This window comes from Enhydra lutris, unplaced genomic scaffold (genome assembly GCF_002288905.1).
Source record: "Enhydra lutris kenyoni isolate GAN:26980312 unplaced genomic scaffold, ASM228890v2 scaffoldscaffold17, whole genome shotgun sequence".
NCBI lineage: Eukaryota > Metazoa > Chordata > Mammalia > Carnivora > Mustelidae > Enhydra > Enhydra lutris.
Window position 1 is genome coordinate 29,208,733 of NW_019154101.1, and position 13,339 is coordinate 29,222,071.

At 38.5% G+C, this 13,339-nt stretch overlaps 1 protein-coding gene across 8 annotated transcripts in view; it reads left to right on the top strand.

Annotated features, from left to right (window-relative positions):
* Positions 1-13,339, top strand: part of LOC111147604 (MYB proto-oncogene, transcription factor) — a 33,435-nt gene that overhangs the window by 12,261 nt on the left and 7,835 nt on the right. The window contains exons 8-15 of one of the 8 annotated variants that reach the window (XM_022503748.1): positions 223-327; positions 1,637-1,891; positions 2,798-3,160; positions 4,692-4,834; positions 6,055-6,169; positions 6,261-6,386; positions 7,598-7,708; positions 9,827-9,934. In XM_022503748.1, coding sequence (XP_022359456.1) covers positions 223-327; positions 1,637-1,891; positions 2,798-3,160; positions 4,692-4,834; positions 6,055-6,169; positions 6,261-6,386; positions 7,598-7,708; positions 9,827-9,934 — 1,326 coding nt within the window. The remainder of the gene's footprint in view (positions 1-222; positions 328-1,636; positions 1,892-2,797; positions 3,161-4,691; positions 4,835-6,054; positions 6,170-6,260; positions 6,387-7,597; positions 7,709-9,826; positions 9,935-13,339) is intronic. The other 7 variants (XM_022503751.1, XM_022503750.1, XM_022503752.1 and 4 more) reach the window with 7 other exon arrangements.

Consider the following 13,339-nt stretch of genomic DNA (forward strand, 5'->3'; position numbering starts at 1 on the left):
AACATCAGCAAGTGCCCACTCGAGACTCAGATCTCGCATCGCTCCCTTACATCTGGAAGAACCTTCCCAAAGCTTTGTACAGTGGCTGGATTCAGCTGGCGTTGGTCTCACGCTGAGGCTCACAGAGCCCAATGGTCCCTCACGACTGTGGGCCACAACCACTGTATCTACAGCTTCCAGTCAGGCCCTTGAATTTTATTCTCTCTTAACTTTTAATTTCAGAGACACTATAATGATGAAGACCCTGAGAAAGAAAAGCGAATAAAGGAATTAGAATTGCTCCTCATGTCAACTGAGAATGAGCTCAAAGGACAGCAGGCGCTACCGGTAAGAACAGAACCATGTGCTTCAATGGGGGACAGACAGCAGCGTCACCCCTGTGCCCTCTGTCTCTTTTCCCTTCTTTTCTAACTACTACATTAACCACGACTATAGATCCATTGATAGGTTTGAAGAGAAGTTGCTTGTGCTAAAATGCAGTTGGGATCCCAATGTATGTTGACCAAATTGAAGGTGGCCCTTTTGTGTGGCAGAGTCCACTTGTGGGTGCCACCATTGATTCTCTTGTTTTTTCAGGACTGTTATCCATTCAAAGACAGACTAACAGATATAAATGAATGAAAATCTGCCATTTTTTACAAAGCTCTGTCTCTGGTATCTATTCATTTGGCATTTTTCTTTTTCTATCATTTTTCTTAACCTAGATTTTCTTACTTTATCATTTCACATATGATCTGATGCCTGTTCCATATATCCATGGGAAGAAGATATGGATAAGCGCTCCATAAATAACAGGACTGCTCTCTTTTTTGCACGCATGAGAGCTGTGTGGACCGCTACTGATTTTTTTGGTGGGTGGGCTGTGAACTGAGAACGTGACATGTACTTTGTAACCTATGTAGTTAAACAACAAAGAGAATAAAAGAGATGTGATACCCAGTAGGAATTCATAGGAGTGGATTCCTTTGGGGTTAAATAGTAAGACGATTATGTGCATATGTTAGTTCAGCCACTTTTTAACTTTAGTTCTTGCATGTTAGTTCAACCACTTTTTAACTTTAGTTCGCGTTTTGCAATGTCTTTTGTTGCGTGGTCATGCTGAAAGGCGACTTCTGTTAGTACGCTCTTCTGCTTTCCTAACCACGTTGATCTGGCAGCCCTTCAGGGCCTCAGTGCAATTGGTAACATTCAGAAGGGAGAGAAACAACAAGAGTATATGCAGATAAAAGGAACTCTAACTCTTGAGTCTCCTGGCCTTTTTGTAGGTTAGCAGGACAATTCTTAGTTCGCAGCAACTATATGTGCCCTTTTGGAAGTTATGTTAAAGTAGATCTTGAAGGTGGCCTGTGTGAGACTTGTACTTTGTGACACAGTCCCTCTGTTTACAGTTTTAGCAAAATGATGACAGTGAGGGTGCTCATGGAGGCGACAGACCTTAACACTATTAAAAAGCAGGGTCTTGCATCGATAAAAGGAAACATCTTGACAACTGTTTCATAGGCGCAAGTTTTGGGTGATGCAACTACTTTTATCTTTCCTCCAACAGCATCTGATACCTTGTGCAACTTCATTGCTAAGTTCCTTCTCCCTTTCTTCTCCCCGCTCTTTCTTTGCCCCCCCCCCAACCCCGCCTTAGACCCAGAACCACACATGCAGCTATCCTGGGTGGCACAGCACCACCATCGCTGACCACACCAGACCTCATGGGGACAGTGCACCTGTTTCCTGTTTGGAAGAACACCACTCCACTCCATCTCTGCCTGTGGACCCCGGCTCCCTACCTGAAGAAAGTGCCTCCCCAGCAAGGTGCATGATCGTTCACCAAGGGACCATCCTGGATAACGTCAAGAACCTCTTAGAATTTGCAGAAACACTTCAATTTATAGATTCTGTAAGTAGAACTGTTAAGACAAGTTTATGTTTTTGCAGATGGATTAGGAAACCCATTTCTCAGGTGATTGCCATTTTCTGTTGCAAAGATCATGTTATTAGCATATATTAATGTAGAAGTATGATTTCGGTCTTTGCATCTATGGTTTTTCAGAGATCTGAATTCATAGACTACCCAGATAAAAGGTAGCTTTTCATGCATTTCCTTCAAAACGCATATTTTTTTACAATAGTAAAGTTAATGACCTATAAGTAGATCCTGGCTTATGAAATGAAGTTTGAGTTATTTGTAACTTATTTTACTTTGTTACTTCTTTGTGTTTCTCCAGAATTGTGCTTTGCTTTTGGATAGCACATTAAGAATTGTGTTTACTCAGAACTTAAAAGCAGCCTTTCTATGTATCTGAAGCAGGAAGGAGTTCACTGGTGGTACATGGCTCTCACCACAAAACATTGATTATTGATTCCCAGTCCCAGCTGGTTCACTAAGACAAACTATCTTTAGTGAAATACATGTGAGTGCAGCACCTAAAATGTAGACACTCAGTTCATTTCCTTTGTCACTAAAAAGCATACTTACGGCATGTCCACTTATCCATATCCATCATATCCACAATCCACCCTTGCCAAAATGCGCCATCTAGAACAGGTTTCCTTTTTGCTTTGGATTGCATGAAGTGAGAGAGTTTGGGGGGTTCCCTATGGCATGTCCGCAGGGACTAGCCTGCAGGCACCATGGGAGACCCACCGTGCATCGTCCCAGAACAATCATGAATCCTGAAGCCATTTCTCAAGAGGGCCAGGTGTTTTGTCCGCCGTCAGCATCTCTTCCTCAGTGCTGTTTCAGGTGGTGGCACGCAGCAGGCACACACCGTCTCAAAGTTCTGCACCTCCCACATTGTTTCAGGATTCTTCATCACGGTGTGATCTCAGCAGTTTTGAATTCTGTGAAGAACCAGAGTTTTCACCTAGCCAACAGCATGCAGGCAAAGCCCTACAGCTTCAGCAAAGAGAGGGCAGAGTGACTAGCCCTGCAGGAGAGCCTAGCACGAGGGCGCACAGACTCAAGTTGAACAAGGGTTCCCTTGACCCGCTCAAGCCCTCACCTCCTTCGAGGCACAGCACACTTCCACTGGTCATCCTACGAAAAAAGCGGGGCCAGGCTAGCCCCTTGGCCACTGGAGACTCTAGCTCCTTCGTATTTGCTGACGTCAGCAGCTCAACTCCCCAGCGTTCCCCTGTCAAAAGCCTACCCTTCTCCCCTTCACAGGTAGAGCATGGTTTCTGCACGGCTTTTACTAATTTTCAACAGCCACTCAAGCCTTAATAATCTGGAAACTAATCCTTTGGAACAAATGACTAATTACTATTGCCCTCACTGATTCTGTTCCATCGTTGACTCTGGCTGTTGCCACGTCATACTGCCTCCCATAGCTGGAGCCGTCTGTAGGCTGACTGCTGATTTTGTCATAATGCTCTCTTTCTTTCGGGGTGATTTGAAACACTGTTAGTTGCATGGGATGTGCTTTTATTTCCTCCAACGTTAGAGTTTAACATTTCTATCCCTTCCTTTTCTCCCAGCCCTTCCCCCTCCTTAAAAACTTTAGCAGATTTTCTGCCTGTTTGTTCACTTATTATTTTGTGATTCACTGACCCAGGGAGGAGGGAACCAAACTGGGTTTGGAGAGCATTTGGGTTGCAACCAGAAGCTTGAGAGTTTCTGATCCATACTTCAGTGGGAAAGTTTTGGGAAAGCATAAGGAACAAATGCTTAAGGAAAACAACTTATGTTTTAATTTTAATTTCTCAACGTTGGCTTTTTTAGGTTATGCCATACTATTTTATCAACATGGTTTTTGCCATGAATATTCTCATTGCATAGTGTTTTTTCAAGGCATGGAAATTATAATTCTTATCAGAGACTTGTAGTCCTTACTTGCTAAACTGATTGAAGTTATTAGATAATTTGGCACTTTAACACATTTTCCCAAGTATGTCTGTTGAGTTTATTTTAAGGAGAGCTTTAAGTATGAGCAAATGAAGCACCCACCCCCCAAATTATCTGTTATTTGTTTGTATCTTCCAAATTGTGTTCTGGAGAATATTAGTTCTGCAAGGCTTTAGTAGATGTTCCAGAAAAAATCTAAATATATAAGAATATAAGCTTGGGAAATACTATGTCACAGTTAAAATTGGTTTCTTTACTACAGGACCTCTCAGAGTTTTTAAAGACACTGATGCACTTTGTGAATATCCAGGAGGAGATTATGATATGTTTGTTTCCCAAACTTATTTTACCTTAGAACTTTTTGAGGAACACCTATGATTGCCCCAGAACAATGGCATTCTGAGAAACATATCTTATTATTCAAGAATTTTCCATATAATGCAAGACTTCCATCATAATAATTCATAGGTCATTAAAGAGAAAAAAAAAAACAGCATGAAAGAAAAACAATAATTACTTTCCAAAAAATCACTTTAAGGCTTATAATCTTAATAAAGTATGCAGCTCATTCTCTTTAATGACAAATAGTATTTATTAAGAATATTTTCATAGGATTTTGCGAGTTTTTCAGTAATGACCCTAGGTTTTATTGCTTGGAAATTACACTCCAAATTGCACTCCAACTGAAATAAAACAATACCCTGTCCAACACTATGTGCTTATTAATATCGTTATTATTTTACATAATGGGTCAGTAAAACATACTCGCTTGTTATCATGGTGTGATATTTAAGTCGGGCTGAATAAAGAATCACTGCTTACGTAATTTTTTTTTCTTTCTTCCCATATTTAGTTCTTAAACACTTCTGGTAACCATGAAAACTTAGACTTGGAAATGCCTTCTTTAACTTCCACACCTCTCAATGGTCACAAATTGACTGTTACAACACCATTTCATAGAGACCAGACTGTGAAAACTCAAAAGGAAAATACTATGTAAGTGCTTGGTTCAAGAATAAAATTATTTACTTTTATTTAATTAATGGAATATAGCCTCCAAATATCTGACCCATTTGTATGTATCTAATCATGGATATTCCCACATTGACTATATCTGTCCTAGGCACATTACAACTACCTAGGGGTTACCTAGTCAATAGGTAAATTAGATTACGTTTTGTAACTCACTTCAGAATGTCCTATTCAGGGATGCCTGGGTGGCTCAGTGGGTTAAAGCCTCTGCCTTCGGCTTGGGTCATGATCCCAGGGTCTTTGGACCGAGCCCCATATCGGGCTCGCTGCTCAGCAGGGAGCCTGCTTCCTCCTCTCTCTCTCTCTGCCTGCCTCTCTACCTACTTGTGATCTCTCTCCCTCTGTCAAATAAATAAATAAAATCTTTAAAAAAAGAAAAAAGTCCTATTCAGAAGGACTATGTAGGAGAGGTGAGATCATAGTTATATAACTTTTCCATTCAGTTGTTCCGTTTGCTCAGTAAGGCTTTTTCTTCTTCACTGAGGACAAGATTTTCAACCTTCTTTCCTCTCTGATTATAAAATTCAGAATAACAATGGTATGGTTCTTTACTTAGTTCATATTCTTTAATCTTATGTTTCCTTTTTGAAATTTATCTATAGATAGGACTTCTAAAATCCCCAGTAATATCATATGATCAGAAGCCAAGGAGTGATTAAGCAATGTTTATATTTTAAAAAAACCCTTCCCCAATTCAAAGAAATGGCAGAGAACATCAATATGAATTATAAGAAACCTTTAAAAAATGTTATCTTACAATTTCCACTTACAATAAGTACATTTTAAAAGGTTAACGTATGTTTTCTGTTTTGGGCCTGTGTTAATGAATAGATCAAATTGATTTGTAAATGACAACAGATCTTTATAAAGTTTTTAGTCATTATAAAAACCTAGGGTCACTGTGTCTCCAGAATGATGAAAGAAAGATGAAAAATAGTTTAATCCTCTTAAGAGTATCGTAATTTGAACTATTTGGTAATATGTGAGATATATATATATATATATATATATGTAATCTTTTTCTTAACAACACATAAATGATTAATTCACATACCCACTTGTATATCAATAACAGAGTTTATTCAGTACAAAAATATTGCATTTAATAGGCATTTAATAGGTAGAGTGATGGAAAGGACAAATGTTCTTCTATAACTGAACCAACACTTGTTTTCTTTTTAAAGTTTTAGAACTCCAGCTATCAAAAGGTCAATCCTAGAAAGCTCTCCAAGAACTCCTACACCATTCAAACACGCCCTGGCAGCTCAAGAAATTAAATATGGTCCTCTGAAGATGCTAGTAAGTCTGGGCCAAGTTCCCAAGGTTAGCCGGTTGATTAGCGCAGACAGAAATTGTCCTCTGATGCACACATACCCACTCTTCCTTTCAGCCTCAGACACCATCTCACCTAGTAGAAGACCTACAGGATGTGATCAAGCAGGAATCGGATGAACCTGGCATTGTTGCCGAGTTTCAAGAAAATGGACCCCCTTTGCTGAAAAAGATCAAACAAGAGGTAAGCGCGAGATCCTTTGGAGGGAGTAAGATGGGAATCCTGCTGCCTCTGCTCCTTGTGGCAGCCTTATATGTCTGGCGTCAGGACTGGGAATCAACAGCACTTTTTGTACAAGATTTTTCTACAAGATGCAGCTAAGAGGTACTGCCAGATTGTAGTAGGCATGGGACCGCTCATCTGGGAGGCCAAGCCACCTCTATCTACTTCGAGTTTGAACAAAAAATGTGTTAGGGAGGATAAAAAAAAGAGAGGAAAACATTTTACTGGACTTTGTCAGTTTGTTTTTTAAGTAGGCTTCATGCCTAGCATGGGGCCCAATGCAGGGCTTGAACTCACGACCTTGAGATCAAGGGATGGATGCTCAGTCAACTGAGCCATGCAGGCACTCCTTTTCTGTACATTTTTATCACTGATACACAAACACATAGATAATTAATACACATGACTTTTAATTTTCAGATGTCATGGAGAGTGAAATTTAAATTAAAATAATAGTATCTAATAGTGTCTAGTATAAAAGAAAAAGACACTAACTTGCAAGGATCAAAGTTTTAGTTTGGGGGGAGCTGGGTGGCTCAGATTGTTAAGCATCTGCCTTCAGCTCAGGTCATAGTCTCCAGGTCCCAGGATCAAGCCCTGAGTTAGGCTCCCAGCTCAGCAGGGAGTCTGCATCTCCCTCTCTCTCTCCCTCTCCCCCTGCTTGTACTTTCTCTCTCTCTCTCTCTCTCTCAAATGAATAAATAAAATCTTTTTAAAAAAGAAAAAGTTTAGTCTTGGGTGGCAAGAAGCATTTCTAACAGGTGGATATAGTGCCTCTGGAATTTTTTTTCATATAAGGATGAATGTTTGAGAGACTGACCAGAGATCGACTCATTGAGATAAGATTGACAAAATTATAAGAGATTTAAAGTGTACAACAGGATGATATGATATACACATACATTGTGGAAGGATTATCCCTCACTGAGTTAATGGGCACATCCAACACCTCACATGTTGACCTTTTGTTAGATTTTTTTTGTGAGAACGTTTAAGTTCTGCTCTCTTAGCCCATTTCAATTATACAGCTACTGACTACAGTCAACATGATATATATTAAATCCTCAGATATAGATCCTCAGATATTACTCATTTTATAGAAATTTACTCTCAAGTTTCAGCGTTCTGTGGGAAGTTCTAGAAACAATGAAGCACTTCCTGTTTGCTTTTAGGTGGAATCCCCAACGGATAAAGCAGGAAACTTCTTCTGCTCCAACCACTGGGAAGGGGAGAGCCTGAACACCCAGCTGTTCACACAGACATCGCCTGTGACAGACGTGCCAGTAAGTACTTGCCCATTTAGCAGATGTTGGTGCCCCACAGAATTCTCTGCATGGTGCATGAGGCTCCTGTGGTTTTAGCACTATTTAATGCATCCTATTTCTAAATGTTCTCTGTTGTATGACTATTTTCTCATGATTATTAATGTTGAATATAGAAATTTTTGCATATGTATTGGAAATGGATTCTTTCCCATGCAGATTTTTTCATTACTTGTATTCTTATGATTTGAGAGTCCCTGCCACTTAAAAAATCTTCTGCACCAAAATACATATTTCCATGAAAGCAGAACGTTAATTTTACATTTTCTTTTCAAGTGTTTGTCTTCTAAGGGTAGTATTTCCTCCTTGTTGCATTGCCTCCTGTTTGGTTTTAGGTAGCATTTAGCATGAGGTCAGTCCGTGTCTATAGCAGACGCCCTTTATTGTTCTTATTACTACATGACTTTGCTTGCCACCATTTTTTAAAAATAAACTTTATTTTTAAGAGTGGTTTTGGGTTCACAGCAAAGCTGTGAAGCTACCAAGATTTTCCACACACCCCTGCCCCCTTACCTGCATAGCCCTCCCCATTGCCGACAACCCCCACTAGAGTGGTACCTTTATTACTACTGATGAACCAACATCATTGGCCCTTCCTCCCCCAAAGTCTATATTAGGGTTTGTATTAGGGTTCACTGTTGGTGTTATACATTCAATGGGTTTGGACAAATTTATGACATGTATCCACGATTAGAATAGGATAGATACACAGTAGTTTCACTGTCCTAAAAATTCTCTGCGGTCTACCTATTCGTCCCTCCACCACCAACCCCTGCCCCTGCGAACCCCTGGCAACCGCTGATCTTTTGACTGTCTCTATAGTTTTGCTTTTTCCAAGACTTCGTATCGTTAAAATCATACACTGTGTAGCCTTTTCAGACAGGCTTCTTTCATTTAGTGATATGTACTTTGTTTCCTCCGTTTCCTGTCATGGCTTGATGGCTCCTTTCTTTTTAGCCCTCAGTTACCACCATCTTTAAAGTTTGGAGTTTGCAAATGGTTGTCCTTTATGGAGAATCAGAGCTAATAACAATTGTTAATCTTTATTCAGTATGTACTAAGGGGTAAGTGCCCTTCTAAGAGCTTCAGATGCATCACCTCATTGAAGCCTCACAACAGCCTTGCAAAGTTGGTAACATCATCTTTGCCATTATACCAACTGGGAAACAGGCACAAGGAGACTTGCTTAAGATTTTAGAGCAAATAAGTGGTGGTTAGGGATTAGAACTCAGAAAGTCTTGTTCTAAATTCCATGCTTTTAACCATTCTACTACACTGCCATTAATTTGTAGCTCTAAAATATTTTGGTACCAATATACAAAATAAAGAGTTCTCTAACTAGCGCTAAGTAAATCTTTCATTTTTATTTTTAGAAAATATTTATTTCTTTATTTTAGAAGAGCAAGAGCAGGAGGAAGGGCAGAGGGAGAGGCAGAGAGAATCCCAAGCAGACTCCCCAATGATTTCAGAGCCCAAATCAGGGCTTGATCTCACAACCCTGAGATCATGACTCGAGCTGAAATCAAGAGTCAGTTGCTTAGCCAACTGAGCCACCCAGGTGCCCCAGTCTTTCACTTTTTTTTTTTTCTTTTAAATTTGAGAGAGAGAGAGAGCGAGTGTGAGAGTGGAGAGGTCAGAGGGAGAGCAGACTCCCCACGGAGCAGGGAGCCTGATGTGGGACTTGATCCTGGGACTCCAGGATCGTGATCTGAGCTGAAGGGAGTTGCTTAACCAACTGAGCCCCCCAAGTGCCCCAGTCTTTTGTTTTAATTTAAAAGCATGGATTTACCAATGCCTTTAGCAGATTTTTAATTTTTTTTTGAGTGCCCACCTCCTGCCTAGAACTGTGTCAGACCCCAAAGCTTTTTGTTTTAGAAGTGTTTGCCACAGTGGGATTAGGGTTGGGGCGTAGCTAAGGTCTTCTCTAATCTCAGCAAGAAGAGAATTTCTGGCAGGTTCCTGCACTTGTTCCTGCTCATGTGTATCACTTCATATAATCTCCTCTCTAGAGTGTCAAAATTGTGTTAGCTCTCATATTTTCCAGGCTCATTTAAATTCCAAATTGTTCTTTCCCTTTAGAATATTCTCACAAGTTCCGTTTTAATGACGCCAGTATCAGAAGATGAAGACAATGTTCTCAAAGCATTTACAGTACCTAAAAACAGGTCCCTGGCGAGTCCCTTGCAGGTAAATACTTTTCCAACATTGGTGTCGTAAAAGCCATTCACCAAAACACTGTCATCTGGAGGGTTTTGGGGGGGGGTATTTTAAGACGTTAGTTATAGAGGAGTGATGCTTTTTAACTCTTGATGTCTAAATATCTAACACTCCTTATTGCCACTCACATGGGACACAGCACAAGCTTTTATTAGAACAGGTTTTCAAAGCGTGATGAAGTGAAACATTTCTTACTGTGACTGAGGGCAAGATCAGTGCTTACACGTGTCAATATCTTCCTCTTCTGCTCTTAAACATGTCATAAAAAGTTTATGGGTATAGTTCTTTTTTTATTTCAAAATTTTTTCCTTTTATGCTTAATTAGTAACCCATCAAAACTCAGGCACTATTTGGGTTTAAAATTAAGTTTGATATTAACTAGTTGGAAAATGATTACCATCTATTTGACTACCAGAATAAGAAAGTCAGCTGCCAGTGTTATGTGGCTAAGCCGTAGTTGACGGTCTGCTCCTGGGTTTTAATATCAAAAGAGATTTCCCTTATAACCCTGAAGTAGGTGTATGTTGATGAAATACAGCAAATGCCAAATTAATCCTGAGCCAAATGTAAAAAAGAATGCAAATTTACTCCCCTAAAGTATTTAAAGCAGTTCCCAACATTAAGTAGCCCAGCATCCAGCCACCTGCAGAGCCCTCCCCTCCATCCCTCTGATCTACCCTGAGGGAAACTTCACAAACCCTAAGATATATAGAAAACCTGGAGTCAGAAGTGGAAAGTGCTATTTGTACTGTGAGTTAATGGCACCAGAATAGGTTGGTGTACTTTGAGAACTTGTCTTTTTTTTTTTTTTTTTTTACTCTTAAGGGCTTCCCCATCATTGTGGTAGGTTTTCTCCCCCCAAATTGTGAGAATCTTAAAACTTCCCCTTTTCAAGGATTTGTGATATTTGATATTATTTTTTAAGTAATACAAATACGGCTAGAAGGGCTGTAGGCACATTTTGCTTCGTAATCAGATTGTTTTCCTGTGGCCTCTATCTGATCCAGCTGCTTTGGTGAGAGACTGACGGTTGACTGGAATATAGGACATAGAAGAGGGAAAGCCAGGGTGTGGGGGGCTTCTGGAGTATTCCTGAGTCAGTCAGGCCTGTGTGTCACCAAGAACTGGGACAGGAAGAAGAGAACAAGCTCCATTGAGGCCGAAGGGGGCCCAGAAAGCAGGTTAGAAGAATGTCAAGGCGAAGGTCAGCTCTTTCAAAATTTTACCTAGACTGATCCTGGCTCCAGAAAGGCAATACATTCTTTGTTTTTCTTTCCATCTTCCTTCCAAAATACTTGGCCCTAGGTTTCCAGAGCCTAGAATTTGACCATTGTTGTTAGTACAGTAAGCTAGAGTAAATCTTATATATATTTTATAACCTAGTCTGAGATTCAACCTATATTTACAGTAGTACAGAAAAAAGGCATTCTGAATTTCAGAGAGTGAACATGTAAGTATATTTGAGGACAGTTATCATGATGTGAGTAACTATCATTGGGTAAGTTGAAAACCCCAGGTTACTTTACTAAAATTGAATCCTAAAAGCTCTTGGGCCTAACTGAATAGTGTTTGGCCAAAACCATTAGGGCTGAACATGGAACTGATATAAAAGATATGTTATATAAAATTGGCAAGTTGTCAGTATTATAAAAAAGTAAGTTGTCATATTTTTTAATCTTACATGCTATTGTATTTTTAAAAAAATGATCAGTATGGAACTTTATCGTTAATGTATTTATATATTATTTAATGGAAATAGTAGTTATCTTTGAGACTCAAAATTAAGTAGAGCCCTGTTTCATTAATCTATATTTTCTGCCATATAAAGGAGTCATATTTGGCACTCTACAGATTCTAATATCTGTATAATGGGATTAAGCCATTCATATAGATCATGTAGTGAAGGCAGTATTTGTCAATTCCACTAAATGAAATAATTGAGATCTGGAAGTTAACTTTAGAGTCAATGTTTCTATCTGCACTATATGGTTTACTGATTCATATTGCTTAATATATCTTAATAACCTGCTGTAATAGATAACTAATTCATTTTAAGAAATACTCATTAAATGAATGAATAGTACACACCAAGAATTTCCATTGTTTTGTGTCTTGGAGCTCTAGCTTCTGATACCATAGAAATAGGCGATTTCAAAAATGTTTTAAACTTCTGTGATAAATATTGGGAAATTCATCAAATGAATCTCAATATTTAAGCATACATTGTTTCTATTTCGTGTAGTCCCAATTCAACAATATTTGCATAGGTTCTTATGCAATTTGATAATTTTGTTTGTTTAGGACATAATACTTTATCATATATGTCCATTGATAATTCAATTTGACTTAATTAGGCAGATTGCTCGTGAATAGCATTACTGAACAAATGCATTTCTTACATGCTCTGGCTTTTCAGCTTAGGAGTACTTGATATAACCTACAGCTTTTGTACTTAAAATAAATCACATATTGAATGGGATTTTAGCCAAATAGTCTTGATATTTTTATTGTAGTGTTTTTAATTAAAACAACTAGATATGATTCCTAAAAAAGTTGAAAATTTTGATACTTCTAAAATATAAAATATCTGCCACTTATATAGGGCAATTGATTGTCTATCCACCCAGTAGTCTAGGTAACTTAGACACAAGAACAGTTTATTAAAGACTACAGTAATTCTGTGTTCTCTCATTTCAGTTTTAATCATCCCTGGCTTAATTATGGCAATAACACTTTAGGCAGAGCAATTACTATTTTTGAGGCCAAAATACTGGACCTTTGTGGTTCTAGCTTCTAATGTACATAGAAATGCACATGTTTATACATAATTTTCTATAAGTTACATTTGATACTCTAAAACTAGAAATGCAAGAAGCTGTGTTTGACATTTTATTATGACAAGTTTCAAACATACATAGAATTATAGAAAATATTCTGATTTATATTTGACAATTATTAACATTTTTGCCATATTTACTGCATCTATTTTTTATCATGTGTTAAAATTCCAGACAATACAACATTTATTCATTTATGTACTTCCAGATGTATCTCTAAAAATGTTTTTTCATATGACCTAATACCGTCATCACACATTGTTATTTATGATAATTCCTTAATATTCTAATTCTGAGGCTGTATTTAGTTTCCCCCATTAATCCAAAAAAGACTCTTTTTATTTTTCTAATCAAAAATGAAACAGTTTCACACAGTGCATTTTGTTGTTAAGTCTTTTAAATCTCTTTTAATCTCTAGACCAATGTTGTCCAGTAGAACTCCTGCAGTGATGGAAATGCCCAATATGCTGTTGTCCAGTATGATAACCACTAGTCTTATGTGGCTAGAGCACTTGAAATGTGGCTAATGCCACTGAGG